Source organism: Bos indicus x Bos taurus, chromosome 27 (genome assembly GCF_003369695.1).
Source record: "Bos indicus x Bos taurus breed Angus x Brahman F1 hybrid chromosome 27, Bos_hybrid_MaternalHap_v2.0, whole genome shotgun sequence".
Lineage (NCBI taxonomy): Eukaryota > Metazoa > Chordata > Mammalia > Artiodactyla > Bovidae > Bos > Bos indicus x Bos taurus.
The window spans coordinates 15,462,169-15,488,470 of NC_040102.1; the positions used below are offsets into that span (position 1 = coordinate 15,462,169).

At 39.7% G+C, this 26,302-nt stretch overlaps 1 protein-coding gene across 3 annotated transcripts; it reads right to left on the reverse strand.

Moving 5' to 3' along the window:
- Positions 1 to 209: 209 nt before the first annotated feature.
- Positions 210 to 25,800, reverse strand: CFAP97 (cilia and flagella associated protein 97). Of its 3 annotated transcripts, none has more exons than XM_027530236.1 (5): positions 25,662 to 25,800; positions 17,870 to 18,921; positions 9,311 to 9,576; positions 4,508 to 4,658; positions 210 to 3,394 (listed from the first exon to the last, which is right to left on the reverse strand). In XM_027530236.1, exons 2-5 carry the CDS (start codon positions 18,903 to 18,905, stop codon positions 3,264 to 3,266), a joined length of 1,584 nt encoding a protein of 527 aa, XP_027386037.1. In that variant the 5' UTR covers positions 18,906 to 18,921; positions 25,662 to 25,800; the 3' UTR covers positions 210 to 3,263. The 3 variants fall into 3 exon arrangements, with proteins under 3 accessions (XP_027386037.1, XP_027386039.1, XP_027386038.1); XM_027530238.1 differs by having other exon boundaries at positions 25,561 to 25,709; XM_027530237.1 differs by lacking the exon at positions 25,662 to 25,800 and adding an exon at positions 25,565 to 25,651.
- Positions 25,801 to 26,302: the final 502 nt, after the last annotated feature.

Here is a 26,302-nt window from a genome sequence, read left to right on the forward strand (position 1 = left end):
TTCAATTTCATTCTCACTTAATTCTTAGTCATGGAGGCATGTAAAAATTATTATTCTAATTTTTACAATGGGAACAGGAAGACAGTGCATTTGAGAGACCGACACAGGATCAAAACTCAGTTATCTTTGATTCTTTTCTTCACTGTGCCCAGGATGAGTTCTTCATGCCTAAAAGACATTATGGTAGACTCGGAAATTAAAAAAGAACGTTGATTTTTAAGTTTCTTACTATCTTTATTCATACAAATAAAGTAGTCATGAGCATGAAGCACATTTTCTTGGATGGTTTACAATCATTTATATAGGTTCCAACTTTGGCATTTAAGATATTAAACATTTTATGAATTTAATTATTAAAATAATAGAGTAACTTAAACTTGTGTCCCCAACTTTACGTTGGTCATAATACTTTTCATAGTGTGCAGGATTTGAATTTGAAGATGAAAGTACACACAGATATCTATCCCAGTGACCTCTTTTTAAAGTTACCTAGATTTCCATTTTGGACATTTGGGTTAATGGGCTGAAAACAACTGCATTACACACTACATTTGCAAGCAAACGAGAAAACTTTTATTTGGGGTAGTAGCTAAGAAAGCAGCTTTTTATGGAGACTGAAAGAAAAGGAAGTAGGGGAAGTATGAGAGTAATTGCTACCCTTAGGAAATAACTTTAATAATTCAAAATTTTTCATAGGATCTTATCAAGAAGGATGTAATACCAGTATAACATTTAACAGACATGAAAGTCACTCTCAGTAAGAACCTTGCCTAGTAATTGCTGACCTTGGATGAGTATCCTTTCTAATTGCACGTGTAAATCTTAAAAATATATATCTTAGGTACAAGTGAACCAAATATAAAGTAGTGCTAGACAGTCCTTCACATTTTTTATGTTCTTGAAAATGAAAATAATATACTTCTGATTTCTTCATAAAAATACCCCTTAAATCGTAACAACTTAAAAGGCATCTTGACTTACATCGGAGAATATCACATTTTTCAACTCCTATCCCTCTGCTTATACTGATCAGTGTAAACTAATCATGACAACAGTTGTAAATTTCTCTTTGAAAAGATGAGTATTGTTGTTCTGACTTTTGCTTCATGCTGAATCCCTGTTATCAGTAATACTTAAACGAAACTCCCCTGCCTAAGTAGTAGAAACTGAAGGCGTTAATTTAGTATCTAAAATCAAAGTACAGAGAAAAAAAATTTTTAAAGATCAAAGAAAAAAAAAGTACAGCTTTTATCTATAAAATTAAAATTGTACCATATGGCATATGACATATGGCAGCAAAGACTATAAAATGCATTCAGAGACTAATGCTATTACATAAAAGGTTTCTTTTTCCCCCTAACAACTTAAAAACCAATTTTAAAAAATTGGCTAATTCACTCACTACTGGGAATATATTCAAATGCTGAATTTTAAATTCAGCATTATCTTATCTCTCCTTAAAGACAGGTTGTTACACAAACATCGAAAAGTGCAATAAGTTAAAAAACAAAATCTTGGTTTAGTACAGCTAAAGTGTATGAAGTAAAGCACTAAGTGATGTAAAAACCTATACACCAGAATATCCAACAACAAATGAACATTATAACTCAAGGAAAGCAGCAGAAAAATCTCACGGTCAGGTTGTTTTCCCATGAGTTTTTTAACCCCATTCTCCCCACCCTTCTCAAGCCCTACCCGAAACAAAATCTATCAATACAAACTAAGACCAAGACATTCTGAATTGATGTTCAGCAAAATGCAGTTTGGCTTACCACCGGAGGTGTTTAAGAAAAGTTAAGTTTGGCGTCCACGCTACAGAGCTTGAGCAACCCAGAAAAGCAAAAAACAAATCTTACTGTGTTTACAGATCAAAAATTCACACTAAAAAAAAAAAAAAGGGGGGGGGGGGACAGATTTGGCATTTAGTGTAGAAACTTACCAATACATTTTAAGGTATGCATAAAAGGCCAGTAATGAAAACAGTGATAACTAGAACAGCAGAAGCAACATGACTGAGATATACTTCGTTGTACAAGAGCCTACAGATTGACAGAAAAAATACTCTGATTTCAAGAGTCAACTCTATTACACCCTACACACACATCACTAATTTCAAAAGGTCTTTGAAAGTGAAACTGGCAAAAATGGTACTTCCAGGATTCAATACAAAAGGCCAAAACAAAACCAAAAAATTGGCTGACATTTATAAAATAGCTTCAACAAATACGGGATTTTTTCCCTCCTTTATCATTCATATTTTTAGTTTTTCTTTGTCAGCCCTTAAAAACAGTAGCTAGAACTTCTAAAGGGGTAGAACAAAGCATTTGTTTCTTACATTTCCTCTCACTTAAAACAATAAACGCTGAATACAGCACAACCCATTAACAACACCCCTTAAAACGCTGTCCTGACACAACTTGGGATCTGCTTCTTGGTTTCTCAAGCTGGTGGAGCTCGTTTGCTAATTCAACAAATACTTGCTTTTGCTTATGAGGATCTGGTCCTTGGACGAACTATTCACAACACAGGAGCTCTAAAGAAACCCAACTTCTCAGAATCCTTACCTACTTCCCCTGAAAAACACAAAAGAGGAGTCTCTAAGTTGAGCTTTCTCAGACTCACAATTTGAAATGGTCTGGAATGGTTGATAAAATTTTTAAGATCTAACTCAGTGCACACTTCTACAGAGGTAGTAGGCACCTCTGGTGAATCACAAGGACTGCCCTAGAGCAAGCTTCTGTCTTCTCCTCAAATCTAAATCAGTGCCACCAATGAGAACAAATTTCAAGATTAGTTTCATAATAACTATCTTACAATCAAGTTATAAGTCACACCACCCAAGTTCTGAAGCAAATAGAAAACCAAGTCAGTCAGGAGCTACGCTCACTATATAAAACTTACAGAAAATGAAAACAAAACAAAAAAACACATTAAATGAGAACCATATAGCTAACATTTCGGTCCAATGTGCAGGATGCTATCACAACTGCCTCATCAGTCCGACAGTTGAACCGATTTCTATGTTGAGAAAAGACACAGGTATGCTACCATTTCTCTATGAAATATATACACGTCTCATATAAACACCTCCTCACAGGAAACACTGATTTTTATATTGTCTTTTTGAAAACCATTTTGCATCTAATTACAATACCTTAAATTGCTTAAACCAGTATTTAGATGTCTACACAGAGAATGACAGCGTTATACAAGAGCACTTCAACTAAGAACTGGATGAACAATGCTTAAAGTAAAAAGAGTTTTTATAACCAAGCTGTACGGACATTCGGGGGCTTAGGTCTTAGCAACAGGCCACCACCAGTTGTGTTAAAAGCAGATCGCTCACTCTTACAGCTGAGGCCACTGGTAGCGCTGGATGTCCTGGAAGCGCCTTCTGAAAGTAGACAAAGAGCAAGAAATTATCTGAACTCACTAAATACATAAATCATCATCTGATACACTTCCTTTCCTCATCTGAAGCCCAGATTAAAATAAAACTGCCTTCTCTATCTCACATGTGTTTTTAATAGTCTAATTCTATTCTCAACCAGGAATGTACTTCAGAATTCCCTGTGGAACTTAAAATAACAAACATAACCAAACTCTATACAAGGGCATTTTGATGCAATAGATTTGGGGTGGGAGTAAGTGTTTTTAAAAGCCTCTCAAAGAATTCAAGTGGGAAAAATAAAATCTCTTTGTATAACCATTTATACATTTATTCAACAAATAATTTTGCACAGTCAAGGCATGATATTAAGTGTGAGTTATTAGAATAAGACGCTGTCTTAGTCACTTACTCTACCAAGGAAGTAATGTGTGGCGGATGAATGAATGGAATTAAACTAGTTATCTGAGTGTTTAAGACTACAAGTGGTTCCAACTTTCTGTTAGGACTAGCATTTACAGACTTTATAGCTTAGCACATATACATGAAGTAACAGCACAGACTTCTGTAGGGAAAACGGTCTGGCCTTTCCGTGTGTCGTACACTCCAACACTCAGTGGTCACGCCCACCTGTATTCTCTGGGTGTGTAACGGATCATATACTGAGCATTAAGAGGGATTGATCTGAGGACTACAGATCACTAATTCTCGTCTTAATTACCAGTGAAGAAGCAGCAGCATGCATTAGGGCCGGAAGATACTACTGAAAATTCTTCACCGGCTGAAGAGACTGCTTCGGCAACTTTTAAACAGTCTATCTGTCCATTTCTTCCTTTAATAAACACACTGAAATTAAAAGTCTCTCCCTCCATTACCTAAGAGACTACTGATATTTTCAGTTGTTTAACCTCCTGGTTTCCTTCCTATGTTGCCATTATACACTGTAAAAAATGAAACCTGAAGTTAAGTGAACCAACACAAAGCAAGGCATGCCAGTGAAACAGAGCAGACTGCATCCCAGAAGTCAGCATCTAAAACTCTGTCAGAAGAACCTAAGTCATATACTTTTAAACGGGAAAAAGGTACAAACAAGTACAAAACCCGTGTGTGTGTGCTTACTTAGCGAGCTGTACTGGCTGAGAGTGGACCTCACTCGTCTGGAGATCGGGGATGAGCTGAGATAACCCATGTTGCGGTGATAATCCATCAGCTGTTCTGAGCGTTTCATGCCAACTGTTGGCTTCACAGCTTCAAGCCTTTTCAGAAAAGCCTGCATTTAAATGAACAATTTAAAAGCTAACGTTAGATAAACCGCAATAGTTTTTTTAAAAGGCAAACACTTTCTAGAACCTGAAATTCACAAAATAAAGTAGAAAAGACTTCAAGTCACTGCGGAAAAACTATTTCAATAATAATGTGGAAAACCTAAAAGTTTCTACCTGTCCTATAGCTAACCAAAACCACTATGATTTTAACAACTGATTGTAGGTACAGCTCTCTTGTTTATCAGGTTACAATCTTAGAAAAGATGCTGTAAGGTGAAAAACATTAAACCTTATTTTCTCATAGAAATGATATTATGGGAGTAATAATGCTAAGAGCCCAGTGTTCAACCCTAGAAATGACCGTGAACATATGCTTAGAGAGGAACTGACATACATACATTTAAGAGCATGAAATAATGTCATTTCTTTCAGCGAGTAAAGTGAAACTATAAACCATACTATGGGAAACTATAAAGTACCCTCCTTGACCTCTTCCCTTCTCCTTCTGCTAAGATTATTCTTGAAATTTTTCTTAAAAATGGAATTCATATTGTGTCCAAATAAATATATGGAAACATGGTTTAACAAGAACAGTTCCAAATTTTATGAATTAAAAAAAATTATCCCCTTTTGAAGTAAAAGTTCTAATACAGTTGGGTCTGTATGTAGCAAGTGCGCCCTCTACTGGAGAGGGCTGTCCTCTTCACCTGTTCTGCACAGCACCACTCCTTTTGCCTGGAGGCTTGTAGCCTCTGGATTGCTAAGGAGCTGATGTTAGGGAACTAGAACAGAATTGCTTTAGTCATCATGCCTGTGAGCCATGTGAACTGGTCTCTATCACTGGAGATGGAGCAAGTGAAGGATTATGAATCATGAAAATTACAAAGTAATGGACCCTGGTTGTGCAGTACATTGGACACAAAAGTGTTGTGTGTGTGCACGTGTGCACCCTTGCGTGTGTGTTTTGACTACAAACAATCTGGCAAACAGCTTAAAAAGTGTATCATCTCACACTGAAGAACCATTTGAGCCAATGCAGCTCTATATAAGGGTTTGGTACGTGGCTGGTTATACAATGAATACTCAAAAGTTGATGGTTTACAAAAATAACCAATCAGAAAACAAAATGAAAAATTTCATGGCAATAACATAAAAAATACAGTTTTAAAGAAAACTACAAAACCTTACTAAAGTCGAGTGTTAAGAAGGCTTGAGTAAACAGAAGGACATACCATATTTCTAGATTAAAAGGTAATATTTTAAGAGTGCCCAACACTCTGCAATTAAAATGTAAATTCAACACAATTCCAACAAAAATTTAATTAAAAAAATTTATAAAGAAAAAATAATTAGCTATTATGAAGAATAAATGCAAAGGACCAGCCAAGAAAAAAATATTACAATATATAGAATTAGTTTTATTTTGCTTAATAAAGCAAATATTTGCTTAATAAAGAAGAGTTAAGCATAAATCTGGACAATTACTATTCCTTACAATAACATAATTTTTATAATAAATTATGCTTATTTCACCATGTAGCTTTAAGCTACTTTTTCTACTTCTTGTGAATTAAGCTTTTGATCCAGAGCTGCACTGTCCAAGGCCACAAGCCACATATTGTTACAGAACATTTAAAATGTGGCTAGTTCAAATTGAGATATGCTCTAAGTATAAAATATACAACTGACTTCAGAGACTTAGTATCAAAAAACGTAAAATATCTCTCAACAATTTTTTATATTTATTACATGTTAAAGTGTAATATTTTTTATTTAGGTAAATATTATAGTAGAATAATTTCACCTCTTTGATATTTCTAATATAACTGTTAGGAAAATTTAAATTAAACATGTGGTTCACTTTATGTTCGACTGTTCTCGAGTATAACAAGATCCCACTGTGAAATGGAGAAAAATATTGCTCACATATACAAATTACTAAGTAACAAAGTAAAAAGAAAAAAAATAGTGGTAATTTCCCACTGCTTATTAAAATAGCTGAAATTTACAATTTATATGGCGTATAAGAGAAGCTGCTTACCAGTTTTCATCTCATTTGTATCTAGAATAGTCCCTAGACATTAATGGTTTCAACTTCTCAAAAGTAAACCCAAGTTCCTCAAAACAATAAATATAGAATTACTATACGACACAGCCATTCCACTCTTAGGTACACAGCTGAAGGAACTGAAAGCTGGGACCTGAAGAGATACCTATAGTTAGTTAAAGTTAAAGTTTAGTCGCTCAGTTGTGTCCGACTCTTTGTGACCCTGTGGACTGTAGCCCACCAGGCTCCTCCATCCATGGGATTCTCCAGGCAGGAATACTGGAGTGGGTTGCCATTTCCTTCTTCAGGGGATCTTCCTGACCCAAGGATCGAACCCAGGTCTCCCGCATTAGAGGCAGAAACTTTAACCTCTGAGCCACCAGGGAAGCTGACCCAGGGAAGAGACACCTATAGTGCAGCATTATTCACAATAGCCAAAATGTGCAAACAATCCAAGTGTCCATCATCAGATGAATGGGGAATCCAAATGTGGCATATATATATATATACATGGACTATTATTCCGCCACAAAAAGGAATGAAGTTCTGATACAGGCTGCAACATGGATGGTCCTTGAAAACATAATGGAGTGAAATGAGCCAGAGACAAAATGACCAAATAGTCTACTATTCTACTAATATGAAATATCTAGAATAGACAAATAGAGACAGAAGGTAGAGTAGAGGTTACCAAAGGCTGAGGGGAAGGGAGAACAGAGCGTTACTGTCTGGCACAGTGTTTCTGTACAGAGTGATCAAAAAAGTTTTGGAAATAAGTAGTATTTACTCACAATTCACAACATCGTGAATGTAATTAATGTCACTGAACCAATCACTCAAAACAGTTGAAATGGCGAACTTCCCTGGTGGCGCATGGATAAGAATCCTGCCTGCCAATGCAGAGGACACAGGTTCGATCCCTGGTCCAGGAGGATTTCACGGGCCGTGGGGCAACTGGGCTTGTGTGCCACAACGACGGAAGCCTGCACGCTCTACGGCCCGTGAGCCACAGCTAATGTGCCCCTGTGCCCTAGAGACCATGTGCTCTGCAATGAGAGAAGCTGCCACAGTGAGAAGCTCAAGCACCACAGCTAGAGAGGAGCCCCTGGTCCCCGCAACTAGAGAAAGCCTGCATGCTGCGACAAAGACACAGCCCCGCCAGGAGTGAATCAGAAATAAACATGGCAGTGTGCACATATCAAAATAATAATGAAGAAGACATTGAAATTTTTAAAAAGTTAAAGTGGCAAATTTTGTTACTTTTATATATAACTTAAAAAAATGAATCATGTTATTTATCAGAACCCACTGAACTATATACTTTAGATGGGTATGGCATGTAAATTATACCTCAAAAAAGATGTTAAAAAGAAAAAAGTAATCCCAAAGCGAGGAAACCTGGATATGATTCTACCACCTGCTGTAGCTGTTTATGAAAATGCATAAAATGTAAATGAATCCTGAACTTGCTAGAGGGATACGTAGAAAGTTACCATCTAGTTCACCACCCACCAAGCTCATTTCAACTTGTTCTGCTGCAATCTACTCCCTGCCATGTTCAGGGTAACTCTCTTGACCAATATTTTACTAGTTTTTGCAAATATACTACCCTAGCTCACCAACTCTTGGTGTTAGTGATAGTAATAAATTCATAAGAGTTACTCTTGCAAATTCAGGTTAAGTAGAACTGTACTGATGATGAAACATAATAAGGGTGAATTTGGGGAACTGTTCTGGTAATTTTAATAACAGCTTTATCACTTATTTTAACTCTGAATGTATGTGTTCATTAAGGGTCTAACTTTAGTTGAAGATGCTACCTGGGTTTAAAACCTTGGCTCAGTCACTTGCTTAGCAGCTCCTTGTCCATGGGTTAATTATTTAACCCTTTTAGGTCTCAGTTATTCTACCTGTAAGATGTGGATAAAAATAAAGTACGTCCCTGAAAGAATTATTGTCTGGATTCAATTAGCTAATATTTAGAAGACACTTGGAACAATGCCCAGCATTAAAAAGCTCTATAAATATCAGCAATTATGAATTGCATTTTATAAAGAAAATGATAGGCTATAAATAGTAGTTTTTTTAATGTGAAGATTTTCAACAGTTTCCATATATATATTTCTTAGGATATCAAAGGACTATTACTGTATCATTTTTAATAATGTCTTTCATACATCAAGCAGCAGGGCACCTCCCTGAAATGTGTGTATTATTTAAAATAAATGATATATAAATTATTTTAGCTTTTGAGGATAAAATGAAGTAAAATAGATTTAGCTAGTGACTAAGTACTTCGCAGATGTAGCTATCTAATCCTTGGACACCATTTCCTGTATTGCTGTAGTAATTTAACAGATCTAGTCAAATAAATAACAGACCTTGCAGTATTTTCATTTAATACTCCCTTAAAATATAGTTTCCTGGATAAAAAAGCACATACTGTTATTTTCCAGGCTCATGGCTCATCCTATATTTTATGCCACACAAACCTATTCCTACTTTTGTATCATTTAGAAAATTTGGCTTATTGGGTTTGCTGCAAGTTGGGCTTACAAATCAGTACAAATGCACTTTATTTGATGACTAAAATGTAAATCAGTCACTTACCAAATTCTCTCTTTCGATCCTTTGTTGTTCCCTCTGTCTGTTGAGAGCACTATGATACAACTTAGGGGGAGGACCAGTTGATCTTGGAATCATACTCTTGCTTCCTGGTTTCTCAGCCTGTCTGGACAGTTCTTTCAAAAGCCTCTGATTTTCTCGATCAATCTGTCTCACTTCCTCTCTTGTGAAAGAGTAGTTTTTCCTAGGTGCTACTGAAGGCTGATCAAAGTGATGTTTTTGTGGTCTCTTTTTATCTAATTGCAGAAAAGCTACAGAAGTGAACAACAAAAAAAGTGAACAAAAAAAGGAAAAATGGCTAAATAAACAGCAATACGATGGCATAATGGTATATGCTTTAACTTTTATAAACGGAAACTACATTAATTCATGGTAACGGATGTATGGAATCATTTCAATGACATCCAGACTACAACCGGGTAGAAAAAAAATTCAGAGGCAGCTTAGAGGTTTATGCTCATTGGGTTCTTTAGGAATAAATGCTATACACAAAACCATGAAAATACTTTAATAAGAAATGAACAAGGCACTGGTTGTAGACTGCAGATATAATTTATGGAAACTGCTTTTGTCGTGTTCATTGTATGTTCTCCTAAAGAAAGCTTAGAAGTTAGAAACCTCTGGTGGATTGCATTGACAGAATACTCAGTTGAGATGGGTTTTAGTAGTCAGAAAGGCATCCCAAGTGGTGCACAAGATTCCATCTGCAATGCAGGAGATGTGGGTTTGAGCCCTGGGTCGGGAAAATCCCCTGGAGTAGGAAGTGGCAACCCACTCCAGTCTTCTTGCCTGGAAAATCCCATGGACAGAGAAACCTGGCCGGCTACAGTCCATGGGGTAGCAAAGAATTGGATACAATTGAACGACTGAGCACACCAACACACATAATTCAAAAAATAAAATGTTCTCAGCAATGCAAACAATGGCCAGAAAATGGCAAAAAGAAACCTAGAATATTCTGAAACTTTCAACTTAACCTGAAAGAATTTTACTATACAAGATTTATGGTCTTGATACTGGCATTGTAACAAATACTTCTACTACAAAAGTCAAACTATGATTCCTGACTAGACATAAGCCAGATGAATACCTTATATAAAAAGAGCTTTTAACCAAGAAAAATATTTTGTATACTATGATTATCAAATGAAATTTTTATCAACATGCTAAATTATCAATATTTCATATTATTAGAAAAATTTTCAGCAAGTCACAATTATTACTGAACAGTTATCAGAAATTTCTAAACATATTAAGCTTGTTTCACCTGAAGTTTCTGCTACAAATGAATGTATTATATCAGATTAACAGTACGGTACATTTGTTTTAACAATATCTTTTTAAAGTAACCATTATTTGTTTTAAATTAATCATTTATTTGGCTGCACTGGGTCTTAGTTGAGGCATACAGGATCTAGTTCCCTGACCAGGGATTGATCCCAGGCCCCCTGCACTGGAAGTGTGGAGTCTTAGCCACTGGAAGGCCCCCATTATTTGCTTCCATTATATCAGAGCACCTTTATGTTCATGGGGTTCTCATGGCAAGAATACTGGTGCTGTTTGCCATTCCCTCCTCATTGGAAAAGACCCTGATGCTGGGAAAGACTGAAGGCAAAAGGAGAAGAGGATGACAGAGCATGAGATCGTTAAGACAGCATCATGGACTCAACGGACATGAATGTGGGCAAACTCCGGGAGATAGTGAAGGTCAGAGAAGCCTGGCGTGCTGCAGTCCATGGCGCTGCAAAGAGTCAGACGCACTTAGCGACTGAACAACAACCATCTTGTACTTGTACTAAGCAAGTACACTCTTTTACTTGCTTAATATTTTATGCTGTTAAAAGCATTTTTAACCCCATTTAAAAATGTGACTGGTGCAGAAAAGTTAAATCCTTGGAACAAGGTCACAAAACCGTAAATCTACGTCTCAATGCTTAAACCAAAGATGATCAGAGATTAAGGAAACTTTAAAAAAAATTATTAACAGTGACTTCCTGATAGGAAAAATTAGGAATAATGACTGGTAATTTGTTGAAAAGCACACCAAACTAATGACGAAACCTGAATAGGAACACATTTAGAAGGAGATATATAGAGACTATATATAATTGAATTATCTTACTTCCAAGAAATATCCATTTTGTAGAATTGAATAAGGTTTCTAGATTAATTTAGCCTTTAAAATTAAATTCTAGAGGGAATTAAAAGTAAGCTATTTTCCTAATGTCATTTATAAAAAGCTTTTATAAGTAAAATAAGGCAACAGCTAAAAATAAAATAAAGGAAGGATTTCAAACTAATTCATTTAAAAAAAACAAAATGAAAAAGCATTCTAACCTCCCTTGATGGGAAAAGTATATGTTGAGTGCTTACATACTGATGCCAGGTATCATTAGCACATTTTTCTAAAGTGGCTACTATACACTTTAGTACGAGGCAACCTCCAATATATGATCCACTGTCTTCCAATTAAGATCAAAAAATGTTAATTTGAATAAAATTTCAGGGATAAAAATATATTAATATAAATATGTACATTATTTAAATGACACATTTAAGAAATACTGCTTTTCCCTAATTTTCGTTAATGAAACAATTTTGCTCAAACTCTTTACAGTATTTCAATATGTCCATTATCACTAGAGCCACTTCTTGACTCAGTAACACCATTTACTAGAAGTACCAGCTTAACTTGTACCTAAACTGGGATACAGGCAGCATTTAAAATGTTTATGTGCATACTATTAATGGAAAATTTATCCCAAGCCATATTATGTCTTTATTTACATAATATTAGTTTTTCTTTAAAAAAATTCACCCTGTAGGCATATTCGCGATCCCGATTAAAAAAATCAATGATATATGATATTTGCTTTTTAAAATGATGTTTCAAAGGTTGTTTTTTTTTTTTTTTAAATCCCAACTCTTGTAACTGAGAGGTGATGATTCAAGGAATAATAACTAAATTTACTAAGTTCCTTCATCTTCTTTATGAACATCTTGTCAGATGAGAACTTCTGAGACATTCTTTCGGTCTCCTTCCTTTGCATCTGGGCAGGTCTGTGATGGCGCGGACCAACACGATACAGCCCAAGGCTGGGCAAAAATAGAGACAGATGCAGGCCACCACGCCCTCCCCCTTGCCTCTGGAATCCTTGTGCTTGGGGCCCTGGGCCACCCTGTGTCTGGCTGCCCTGAGGCTGTGAGGCTGACTACCCTGTGAGGACATCAAAACCACATAGAGGGGCTGTGTGTGGCGGGGGCACTGTGATCCCAGCCTTCAGGTCATCCTAGGCTGCCACTTTACAGATCTAAGATTGCGATCTGTCATCAGAGCAATAGTAACTCACACACAAAACAGAGTACCAGGAGTTGGGTATTACTGCAACAAAAACCTAACATCTGGAGCACTAGCTTTGAGACCAGATAGTAAGTGGAGCTAGAAAGGGTTGGAGGAGACTGCTGGTGAAGATGATCAAGTGGCAGAATTTCAGCAACACTGTTGGCTATGACAGCAAGGAAAATGGAAAACATACCTTCTGCCATTGGTGGATTTTGCTAAGCAGATCTCCAGGAAGAATCTTTAAAGTATTAATAGTTTATTTTACCATCATAAGAAGACAGGATAGAAAACAGATGAACTAAAAAAGGGATCGGTCAGTTTTCAAGCAGAATTTATAGAGAATATCAGAGTTGGGACTTTTGGGCTTCAAAATTATTACTACTTGGGCTTCCTAGTCTCTCCTGGCAGAAGATTCTCAAAGTACTCGAGCTATAATTGAGGAACCACACCCAAGGAGCCACAGCTGCCCTTGGGACTTGCTTTAACCCTGGATCACCAGCTGGGCAGGATCTTTGAAAAGTGGGAACAGAGTTTTGCACTTGGGAGGAATGTAAATCAATGTATGGCCACAGGGTGGACTGAAGAAGTTTTGCAGAGTGTCTGTGTTATTTGACACTCCTCCCATTAAGAAGGAGGGTCTATGCCCCTGCTCTTAAATCTGGGAAGGTGTATAACCAATAGAACATGGAAGAAATGATGCCATGTGGCTTCCAATGTTAGGTCATAAAAGGTGGTGAGGTTTGTGCCTTGTTTCCTGGAACGCTGTCCTTGGAACTCTAAACCATCTGCACTGAGGCTGCGGTACCTGAAGCCCAGACCACAGGGAGAGGCCACGCACGAGCCCTCTGCTCAGCAAGTCCTGGTCTCCAAGTCACCCCAAGCCCAGACACTTGATGTGTGAGTACACCAGCACTCAGATGATTCCAGGCCCCACCTGTCAAGTCACCCCCACTTTTGAGCCTCTCTCTATACCCTAAGGGGCTTCCCTGGTGGCTCAGACGGTAAAGAATCTGCCTCCAATGTGGGAGACCGGGGTTCGATCCCTGGGTCAGGAAGATCCCCTGAAAAGGGAATGGCTACCCACTCCACTATTCTTGCCTCGAGAATTGCACGGACCAGAGGAGTCTGGTGGGCCACATTAGTCCATGGGATCGCAAAGAGTTGGACACGACTGGGCGACTATGACTATACCCTAAGTACTGGGGTAATTTGTTATGTAGCAATAGAAACTGCTATCTCATCACTTAAAAATATATATTATGCAATAGACAAAAAAAAACCCACAAACAAACCCATGGGCCAAGTGCAGCCCGTAAGTGGGTAGTTGTAGCTCAGACGGTAGAGAATCTGCCTCCAATGTGGGAGACCGGGGTTCGATCCCTGGGTCAGGAGGATCCCTTGGAAAAGGGAATGGCTACCCACTCCACTATTCTTGCCTCGAGAATTGCACGGACCAGAGGAGCCTGGTGGGCCACATTAGTCCATGGGATCGCAAAGAGTTGGACACGACTGAGCAACTATGACTATACCCTAAGTACTGGGGTAATTTGTTATGTAGCAATAGAAACTGCTATCTCATCACTTAAAAATATATATTATGTAATAGACAAACAAAAACAAACCCATGGGCCAAGTGCAGCCCGTAAGTGGGTAGTTCATACTTTTTTTTTGGTCTAACATCTACCAATCTTCCACAGTGATTACGGCTTTATCAATTTCATCATTTAGCTCTGTTTTGCTTTTATCAAACACTTCAAATCAATGGCTGTTAAATCTTTTTAGTGTACTTGGTCAGTTTGTTCATGTAAAATACTCTTATTTGTCCCTTTCAGTGATTTTCACATCTCAAATTCTATTTTGTGTACTAATAAATTGATATTTCTATTTTCTCCTTGGTATCTGCCTGGCATAACTTTTTCAAGCCTTTATTTTCATTCTTCCTATACTATTGATATTTTAAACATCTTTGCAGGTTGGATTTGATAAAAAAAAATTATCCCCTCTGATAATACCTTCTGATAAGTCAAAACAATTTACTTGTATTGTTTGATCTCTTCTCACAATTTTATATCTACAAAAAAATGCTTTTTTGTTGTTCTTTTCCCCCATTTTCCCCCTTTTGGAAGACTATGCTAATTTATTTTTTCTCTAATAGATTATAAATCTAATAGATTATTCTTCAGGAATAGAAGTTCTTAAACAGACCTCACACCAAAAGTTTACTGAGGACCCCAAATAATGTTTATGTGGGTTATATCTATCAATATTTACCATGTTAGAAATTAATGGTAAAAAATTGAAAGATACCTGTGAATTCATCTGAAAATAATAAACTAGTGCTATGAAAATATCACATTTTATAAAAATAACATAGTTAGTGAGAAGAGAAGCAGAGTTGAACATTTCTGCAATCTTTTACCGCCTGCCTTAATAGAAGACAGCCAGAGCAACACAGCTCGGCCACGTACACGTCACATCTCACATGTCCATGGCTTAGCTCTATGGGGAAAATGAAAACAAGAAAAACAAAAATATTCTTGGATCTGAAAGCCTTCACTGGGCAAATTCAGCAGGAATAATAATTTGAGAAACCTCAAGAAACACCATATACATAGACTGGTCGCCACAATTAGTATTTAAAACACACTCTACTGCTATAAAGAATCTTTGGTGGGTTATATTGGTGACTCCAACAACGGATGCATCAAGGGGCAGAAGTGCCGCTTTGTTCTTGAGGTTGTATTAACCCTGAGCACCACGTACCGTGTGGGCAGGTCCTGGGGTCAGGGATCCCCGGGGGGCAGCAGACTGAATAAAGCTCTAGTCCATGTGCTCGAGACTGAGCCCCATTTTAGCTCTGTTTCCGAGTCAAAACGGGATAAGATTATATGGTAGAAACAGGAGGCAAAGACTTACTGTATGTATTTCAGATGGCAAACCTAAGACTAGTGGGTAACTGCTACAAAATCCAATTTCAGTGAAACGTAAGATGCATACTTCCTGACCGTTAGCGCTGTGGACGGAAGTGTCCCACAGTCCTTTAGGTAACAAATAGTGTCTACTGTGGGGATTTCAGCAAGGAATAAGTTCCTGCCCTCATGTTGCTTACACTAACTCCAGAGTCTCCTGAAAGGAAATGGGCTTTTGTGACCGTGAGGCAGGGGTGGGTATGAAACTTCTCCACAGCACGTTCGGAAGAGTACTTCCGAGAAGGTGATGGATAAGCTGAGGGCCGAGCAAGACTGAAGTAGCCTCTACAGAGAGAGAGGCCAACCTCAAGCGCAAATACTCCACGAGTGCAAAGTATTAACATTCTCTGAACAGTAAGGAAGTACTGTGACTGGACTGAGAGGTAATGAGAGAAGAGGAGCTGAAGGCAGTCAGCATATGATGGTGAGCCATGGCTCATCAACTTTAACTGATATTAGACAAGTGCACCAGGCTCTCCACGGCAGAGCCCAAGCATCAGTACTTAATAGTTTGTTTTAATAATTTGAGTAGCTCTCCAAGAGATGCTCACATACTCCCTGGGGTGAAGAGTCACTGAAGAAATAGTCTGTAGCCTATGGTAAGAAATTTGGTATTTATTTTTAACCTAAGAGTCAGCCCACTTCTGAAGAGTTAAGAAGGAAACTTGTAGGTCTGATCTACTTTTTTAAAGATCATTCCCATTGTTAGGGGAAGAAGCAGATGGGCAAGAATAGAAAACTCAGTCTTGAAAATTTTAAGAGATTGAATGAGCATTTATCAGGAAAGGTATGCTGAGTGGAGGCTTAGCCACTAGGTGGTAACAGGCAATGCCAAGAATCTGGGAATTCTACTTTGTGTACTAACAAGATTGATACTTTATTTTCTCTTTCTTACCAGCCTGGCATATCTTTTTCAAGACTTTACTTTCTGAGTATTCTTCCTTATACTATTGATATTTTAAATAATTAAACAATCAATGAGTAACAATCAAAGAAAACCTATAAAAGAGGGGACATTCACAAGTATAAGTTGCTCCAAAATACATTTTATTAATCTATGAGACTCATTTGACCAAATAAGGGACTTATTTATGCCCTTCTATCAGGCCACCATATGTAAATTATGTAGCTGAAGATTTATTCTTTCAACTAACATTTCAAACAAATGAAGACAAGAGAGTCTTACTTACAACTTAAAAACTTTATCTTCAATTGCCCTAAAACCTAACCTGCAAGCTCAATATTTCTAATTTTATATTAACTAGTCAAAAATGAAGTTTGAGGTTGCTTTTTCTTCACCTGGAATATATTGTTCCTTTCAAACTAAATAATGGGTATAAATAAATTGAGACAGAAATATAGTAGTCAGGATTATCTTAATTCTTAAATCCTTCTATCTTAAAAGTAACTAAAACTTGAATCATGTTATTTCATCAACTTGGTAATTATTTTCCAGTAATTCTCTCTAGCCTTAACTTAAAATCTGAATTGTCTCCTACAGTTTACTCTGAGCTCTCTTAATTTGCCAGCATTCCTGCCACCTTCCCTTAAACTTGGTGCTCGTGCTTTCTTTCTTAAAGAAAGTGAAATATATCTTACACCCATGTCTCCATCAAACATAGGAAAACATCTGCTCCCCTTCTTGCATTTATTTTATCTGGTCTCCAGGCATTTTGAGTTTCTAAGAATCACTGTGAAGTACTTTCTAGTCCCAGTTGATCAGTTTTGCAGTAATATAAATAATGATATTCCAGGTATCTTTAAATGAAATAATTTGGTTACATTATAATAATATATCCATGATCTCAAATAATAAAACACACCTACTAGAAAAATCAAGGCAAATTCATAGCATTTAATATTAAGCTCAATATAATATTAGGTTTAATATTTAAATTCAATACACAGGACTTCCCTGGGGGTACAGTGGATAAGAAGCCACCTGCCAATGTAGAGGAAAGGGTTTCGATCCCTGGTCTGGGTGGATTCCACATGCCATGGAGTAACTAAGCCCATGTGCTGCAACTACTGAGCCCAGGCACCTAGAACCAGTGCTGTGCAACGAGAAGCCACCAAAATAAGAAGCTTGTGCACGCCAACTAGAGGGTAGCCACCCCCACTTGCCACAGCTAGAGTAAGACCATGCAGCCAAAAGTAAATTATAAAATAAAGGCCCTATCTCCAGATGCAGTGATTTAAAAAATAAATTCCAAACACAGTGTTTAAAATTACCTTTTAAAAGATGATTCAGGTCCATTGTGTCATGTAAGACTTTTTGTTTGTATCTGTGGTCTAAACTGGAATCCAACGCTGTTGACTTTGAGGTGAGACTGGGTTCATGTTTCTCCTTCCCTTTTTTGGCTGATTTCAAAGATTTCGAGTTATTTTTCAAATCCTCAACATTTTCATATACTTCTTGCCTCACATTTTCTTGCCTTTTAACTTTCATTTTTGGGTCGCTTGAGGCACCCAGTTCGAAAGACTGAACCGGGCTGATGTCCGGGGTCGATAAAGGAGTGACGTCCGTCACGGTGTCTTCCGATTCTTCGGTGTCATCACCAACCTTGGGTTTTGTACCTGAAGCGTGGGCTCCTGGTGATTTTTCTCCTGGTTTATATTTCAGTTTGGGTGACAAGTGGGTGGCGCCAGGGAGATGCTTCTTCGGTGATGGAGATGAATCAGACAGGCCGACATCAGATCCGGTATCTGAACAGCCTGTATCGGAACTTGAAGATGAGAGGGACAAAGACGAAGAGGAGCTGCTTCTGGAATACTTTTTACTTAGGCTTTTCTTGAAGTTATTCGGCAGCTTAGCTGACTTGGACCTGACATGATGCTTTTTCTCATCATCAGTGCTCTCCTCTCCATCTGTATAGTAGTCGTGCTCACCGTCTTTCACAGTTTGGGGAAGGCTATTTGGAGTGGGCAAGTGTATTTTATGTTCTACTCTAGCATTACCCAGTTTTGATCTTGAAGAAGTGGTTGAGGACGAGGAATTTCCAGTTTGTGCATTATCACCTTCTACAGGGTGTTCCTCTGGAGGAGTTTTCCCACTGCTCTCCGTTCCCTTCTCAGTAAGATCATCTTCCTTTCTTTGTAGTCCAAGTTTCAAGTTTACATTTTCCGTATCTTTGTCTGTTCTCTCTTCAGCGTCATCATCCTGCTTGTCAAAAACTGAGCTGCTGTCACCTTTCCTTGCTTCTTCGAAGTCGCTGTCAAAGAAAGAATGGTCCACTTCACCTTCTGATATATCGTCAAACCGATCCATGATGGTAAAAATATATCTGAAAAGGAGGAAAGTGTAACCATCAGACTAAGAGTATTTTCCAAATTACTCTTTTTATTTTTATACAGTAATTGCAAATTTTCCCAAACTGAGAAGTCTGGGTAATATATACAGAGAAATATGAAAAAGAAAAAACCTACCATAAAAACAGTAACTCAGCGAAATGATAATGGGGGCTACAGGGGTAATAACAAGTTATACCAATGATCTGAACAATAACAGGAGATCATCAAGGCAAGCATATTACAAACGTGGATATGTAGGTGAACGCCAGGGAAAAACTGACTTCCATAAATTAAGTACAGCTAGAGTTTAGAATGCTAAGCCAGCCCAAACAGACATCATTCTGGTAGACTGGCTGGTTAAAGACTCACATTTCTGGGGGAGGCTGAAGCTTCAAGGTTAGTTATGAAAGCCCCAGTTCGGTGGGATGGCCCAGCAGTCAGAACTCCACCTGGAGCTTGCAGTTTTCAATCGGACTCAGTTTAAAAGATGAGAGATGTGATCAAAATCTAAGGCCTTAGCAACAGTCTCAGCTACTGCTCTTAAGTTCTTAAACTTTTTGTTGTCCTTTTGTGTGGCATCCATAGATTATGGAGTTTTTGCTTAACCCGTGTGACAGTCACAGGTCACAGCTTCAGGCTCACAGTCTTAAAGCCAGTCATGCCCTTCTCCACTTTTCTGAGGTTCAGTCTTAGAGAGAGATCATTTCCTTGATGGTTAGTGGCTATGAATGTGCAATTACAGCATTACTTTTAATACTGAAAAAAAAAAAAAAAACGAATAGAGGAATATTTTGAGCCCATTAAAATCATTATTTAAATCACAGGTCAGCAAACTGCTGTGAATGGGCTAAATCAGGCCCACCACTTGTTTTGTAAAAAAAGTTTTATTGGGACACAGCCCCACTCCCAGGTTGAAGAACTGTCTCTGACAGCTTTCCCACTGCATCTGCAGAGTTAAGTAGCTGTGACAGATACCACAGGGCCCACACAGCCTAAAATATTTACCAATGGATCCTTTGTGGCCCCCTGATGTTGGTGCTATTATCAGTGTGAAAAATGCATTAATATAAAATTGTTGGCTATACTGGATTAATAATACAATTTAGACATTTGGACAAAAAAATGAAGAGTTGAAAAATCAACAATCCCCCTGCATTTTTAATATTTCCACTACTGTTATTGTGATAGTGTTCATGTAATCAACTAAGCAAGGAAGTGATGACAGGGAGTCTGCACAGTGAAAAGAACCAACTGGTCAGATACCCAGGCTCAAAACTTGGTGCACCTGCTTCTCAGTTGTGTGTTCCTGGGCACATGGACAAGAAGGTGCTTCACAGCCCTGTCTGCAACAGTGCTGACTGAGGGAAAAACTCAATGTCCAGTCAGAGGAAAACAGAGAAGAGAAATGTTGTGTATTATATACTGTGTATCAGTCAGAAATGATGAGCTGAGAGCCACAAAAATCATGTCTACCAAGAGAGTGGAATTGAATGACAACATAATCATGAAAAACTTAACACACATACACACACACAAACAAAACAACACTAAACTCTTCAAGCGGACAAACATATACATAAAATGCTACCAGCCTGGCCTGGGAAGACATGCATTAAATGTCTAAGAGTATGAGCCTATAAAAGGTGGGAGGAGGAATGAAGTTGGGAAAGGGGACAAAGGGGAAGAATTAAGAATCGGTTTTCTGTGATCATGGGTCATCACAAATATAAAAAGGTATGACTGATCATTTTCAATCTAATTCTGCCCACCTGAGTTCAAAGAGAAAAACAGCAAATAAGCTATTGAATGCTGGACAGTGCTTATTAATAGTCATTAAATTCTCCCCAAAGCTATCCTTTTCTGTAAGATAATTCACACTTTAAAACGTCAAGGAATAAAAGAACTGTGGTAGCCGTTTTATCCCACTATTTAATGCCTTTAAGGATTAAAAAAATTTTTAACAAGTTTCTTCAAATTCTAAAATCAAACAGTTTCATAGCACAGCCCAGAGCAAATTTTCTTAGCCAGTTTAAAACACAAATCTTTTAAAAAACGAATCATCCAAATTATTCCAACTTCTGCCCCTCTACTAAAATTGTTTACATTTTTCAGGGCATAAAATTACTAACCTAAGTCTCATTTGTATTAGTGTTGTTATTCTACTACTAATAATAGTTAAAACATTAACTTAGTACTCATTAACTGAGTACTTATTTGTTGTTACTGTTCAGTCGCTAAGTCACATCCAACTCTTTGTGACCCCATGGACTGTACCACACCAGGCTTCCCTGTCCTTTGCTATTTCCTGGAGTTTGCTTAAACTCATGTGCATTGAGTCAGTGATGCCATCCCACCATTTCATCCTCTGTTGTCCCCTTCTCCTTCTACCCTCATCTTTTCCAATGAGTCTCTTCACATCAGATGGCCAGAGTATTGGGGCTTCAGCATCAGTCCTTCTAATGAATATTCAGGGTTGATTGTTCTAAGTGCAAAAGAAGTACTAACTCACTGACTCTTGACAACAACTTTTAAGATATTTTGTCACTCTCTCGTACGTGGGAACGTGCCTGAAGCCACACAGCTAGTTATGTGGCCTACCAGGATTCTAAAGCGGGCAGCTTTGAGGATCACGTGACTAACCACTGTTCTACTCTGCTTTAGAAATGTGGTCCTAGCCTTATGGAAATAAAAAAAACTGAGACCTTCCTTCTTTGAACTATAAAACACATCGTTGTGATATCTATGATTTATTTGACAGTAAACAGGGGCCAAGATAGTAAAATAATCCCTCCCGTGGTAGGGAGTTTTAAGAGAAAGTGGGACTTGTTTAGCAGTTCGGCTTTAGAAACAGCTCTTTACAAAAAAGGATGGCCTGCCCAGTGAAAATTAGATACACATGCTAATGTTTGCCACACATTTTGCTGGATATATTTGCCATGCAGTAGTTTTCCTCTAGCAAAATAATCTGGAACAAATCTCAATGGCATCACAAACTGAATAAACCAGTTCAGTTCAGTTCAGTCGCTCAGTCATGTCTGACTTTGCGATCCCATGATCCGCAGCACGCCAGGCCTCCCTGTTGATCACCAACTCCCTGAGTCCACCCAAACCCATGTCCATCAAGTCGGTGATGCCATCCAAGCATCTCATCCTCTGTCATCCCCTTCTCCTCCTGCCCTCAATTTTTCTCAGCAGCAGAGTCTTTTCAAATGAGTCAGCTCTTCGCATCAGGTGGCCAAAGTATTGGAGTTTCAGCTTTAACATCAGTCCTTCCAATGAACACCCAGGACTGATCTCCTTTAGGATGGACTGGCTGGATCTCCTTGCAGTCCAAGGGACTCTCAGGAGTCTTCTCCAACACCACAGTTCAAAAGTATCAATTCTTCAGTGCTCAGCTTTCTTTATAGTCCAACTGTCACATCCATACATGACCACTGGAAAAACCATAGCCTTGACTAGACGGACCTTTGTTGGCAAAGTAATGTCTCTGCTTTTGAACATCCTGTCTAGGTTGGTCATAACTTTCCTTCCAAGGAGTAAGTGTCTTTTAATTTCATGGCTGCAGTCATCATCTGCAGTGATTTTGGAGCCCAGAAAAATAAAGTCAGCCACTGTTTCCACTGTTTCCCCATCTATTTCCCATAAGTGATGGGACTGGATGCCATGATCTTAGTTTTCTGAATGTTGAGCTTTAAGCCAACTTTTTCACTTTCTTCTTTCATTTTCATCAGGAGGCTCTTTAGTTCTTCTTCACTTTCTGCCATAAACCAGTAGCCTTAGGTAAATTTAAGTGTTAACCTAGGTAATAAGGATTCAGAACTTTGAATTGACTTGTGACTCTCTATCCCAAACTGAGCTTGTGATCAAACCACCTTTCCAAAGACAGTAAAGAGTTTCCCAGGTATTTCTGGCAAGGAGATTGACAAACCTGGGGTAGCAACGTACAACTTGCATCATATTCTGCTTGGTCAAACCACCTTTTGGATGGCACTTAGCTTTGAGTACTATGGCAGAGTCTAGAACCTGAGTTATGATTAATGGTTTACCAACCAAGGGCTCACAGAAATAAAAGAAATAACTAAGGGAAAGGGTGTGTTCAGATACTTGAAGAGCAGTGATATGAAACAGACTTGAGAGCTATTATTTGCAGCTCCAGAGGCAGAACTTGCATCAACAAATAGAATGCATAAGAAAGCTGTTCTGGGTTTAACATTAGAATTGCTCAAAAATGGAATGAGCTCCCTTCAAGGATTATGAGCCATAAGTCATCTAGCCACAAGTCACTAGATATTGTTGGAGCAAAGACCAGATGGCTATTTGCTGGGGTGCTGCAGAGGGAATTTGTGTGTATGGAGGATATGACCTTTTCCAACCCTAACATGACCTAAGTCTAAATCCCAAAGTCTATCCCTAAAACAAATGACTACAGATACTTCTTCGAAATCTGTTTTTCATAGCTGTTTCCCACCTTTCCTGTCTTCTTACCAAACTGGGAACTCCTGGTACCTTGCTCATCTTTATATCCTAGCGCCTAAAGTCAGACCTGACAAATATTAGATATTCAAATAATGTTTATCTGATGAAGGAGTTTGGAGTTAGGAGATTTAAGATTGAGCCAGCTATGTAGGGCTTTCCAGGTGGCGCAGCAGTAAAGAATCTGCCTGCCTATGCAGGGGACACTGGAGACATGGGTTCAATTCTTGGGTTGGGAAGATCCCTTTATAGGAGGAAATGGCAACCTGCTCCAGTATTTTTGTCTGGAAAATTCCATGGAGCGAGAAGCCTGGTAGGCTACAGTCCATGGGGTTGCAAAGTTGGACATGACTGAGCACAGCCAACTATGTAAGCAGAAAAATCACCTCTTTCACCTGAGTTTTTTTCCTGGATAGTTTTCTATAGTTGTCCTTCATTCCCTTCCTACCCCACACACTAGAAGCAACTATCCCCTTATCTGCATTTACAGGATCCCTGTGAGTGTGAAAGTCACTCAGTTGTATCCAACTCTTTGCGACCCCTTGGACGGAAGTCTTTCAGGCTCCTCTGTCCATGGAATTCTCCAGGCAAGAATACTGGAGTGGGTAGACATTCCCTTCTCCAGGGGATCTTCCCAACCAAGGATCGAACTCAGGTCTGCATTGCAGGTAGACTTTTTACCATCCGAGCCACCAGGGAAGCCCCACAAGGTTCCTGTAGTCCCCAACAATTGTAAGCATCTGTCTCCCTACATGGTCACAGTTCATGAGAAGGGGTGCAGAGATCAGTGTCTGGGAGACTTTTCAGGTTTAGATTTAGGTTCCTAACATCCAACACGTGGGTTATTGTAAGGACTTAAACTTCAGGTTTTTCTAGTAGTCATGTATGGATGTGAGAGTTGGACTATAAAGAAAGCTGAGTGCCAAAAAATTGATGTTTTTGAACTGTGGAGTTGGAGAAGACTCTTGAAAGTCCCTTGGACTGCAAGGAGATCCAACCAGTCCATCCTAAAGGAAATCAGTCCTGAATATTCACTGGAAGGACTGATGCTGCAGCTGAAACTCCAATTTTTTCGCCACCTGATGTGAGGAACTGACTCATTAGAAAAGACCCTGATGCTGGGAAAGATTGAAGGCAGGAGGAGAAGGGGATGACAGAGGATGAGATGGTTGGATGGCATCAGCAACTTACTTGATGGACATGAGTTTGAGTAAGCTAGAGGAAGCCTGGTATGCTGCAGTCCATGGGGTTGCAAAGAGTTGGGATATGACTGAGCAACTGAACTGAAACATTCAGGTGACTTAATGAAAGGAAAAAATATCCAACTGTCCCAACCACTAAGCAGTCCTTTTGATAACCTTCACTTTAGTTAGTGAGATTCAATTTACATTAAAGAGTAATAAAAATATGGACTTAATAAGATAGTAAAGTTTCTCTTTATAACATATTGGGAAAGCGTAAAAATCAAATGACAGTTCATTAGGCTGCAATAACCCTGCTGATACTCAATGAGGACAAGAACTTGCCAAAGCTGCCCAGGAGTCATTTACACACCCATGATTCGTAGGGCCCTTGCAGAACCAGCAATACAAATACCAACGCTTTCGCCTTACATCAGGAAAACACACAGAGGAATCCGGCATTTTTAACTGTCATTTTAGATACTGGGACATGACGTTTCTGTAGTTAAGACATACGATTTGGTCCAAAGAAGGTAACCTATTGGATATCCGAAAATCTCAGCCCAAAGGAAACACCTGTCTTCCAGGATCTGAGGTTCCTTACACTACCCCCTCCGGACCCCACGAAGTAGCGGATAACTGACATCCCCCTCCCTCCTCTGAGTTCAGGGTCAAGTTCCGCGGAGGTGAGCGGGGGAGACCTGAGCCAGGATCTCCCGGGACGGGGGGCGGGGGGCTATCACATCTTAATTCACTGCGGACCCCGACCCCACGCCACCCGCAAACGCGCCCCGAGGTCAGGCCCGGCCATCCCAGAGCGGCCGACGAGGGGCGCTGGCCCTGCGATCGCGCCAGCCCTGGACGCCTCCGTGTGGGTTACACCCGCCTAACGACCGGCTGCCAGGGCCGCAGAGGCGGCGGGGCCCGGAGGACTGGGGAAGGGAGGGGGGCGGCCCGGCCAGTCCGCCTTCCGCATACCGATCCTGTGCGCTCGCCGCGGCCTGGGCCCCGGAGAGGGGAAACGGATCCCGAACGGGGGGCGGGGGGCGCGGAGGAAGGGTCGCTCGCGCGCAGCTCACCCGGCGCCGCAGCCGCAACCTCCTCGCGCCGCCGGCGTCCCGGCCGTGCGCCCGCGCGCGCGCTCCTGCAGCCCCTCCACGCGGCCCCGGAGGCCGCCCGAGCTTCCGGAGGCGGAGAGAGCGGAACGGGAAAGGAGATCGCCTGCGCCCGCGCCGCTGGTCCCGCGGGAACCGGGCGGTGCCGGAGGCTCCTCGCGGCGGGCGTCACAGAGCGCGGCGGGCCCGCCCCGCGCCCCCGAGCCTGGCCAGCGGGCCCCCTCTCGGATGGAAAGGGACGCGGGAAGAAAGTGACCTCCGGACCCTCGGCTGTGCCCTGCACCGCCCAGGTGTTAACTGCTGCCGCCTCCGCTGCTAACGAGGAAAGCCGCTTTGATGGTCTTGTGATGTTGTACCCAAACAGCAACTGTAATAATAAATATGGAGGCAGCTAATATAAATATGCTTATATCAGCAAAGTTCAGTTTAAACAGCCCTGTGGCCCAGGGGCTGGTAAACACGTGAGAAAGTCCTCTGACTACCGGTAAATGAGATGGGTAGTTCAAACAATCTGAGAAAAATGATCTCCGTCCACTGTATGGAATGCAGCCCTTTTTCGTGTTTGAACTCGCAAGCACATAGTAGGTGCGACAGAGCAGTGGCAC

Bases quoted from the DNA above. Each gene is read 5' to 3' on its own strand.
- CFAP97 (XM_027530236.1), bottom strand. From the start codon at position 18,905: ATGGATCGGTTTGACGATATATCAGAAGGTGAAGTGGACCATTCTTTC. The intron at 9,577-17,869 runs GTAATTTTAAAC...TCACTTCTGTAG, and splicing joins CCTGAATCATCTTTTAAAAG to CTTTTCTGCAATTAGATAAA. The intron at 4,659-9,310 runs GTAAGTGACTGA...ATTTAAATGCAG, and splicing joins GGATCGAAAGAGAGAATTTG to GCTTTTCTGAAAAGGCTTGA.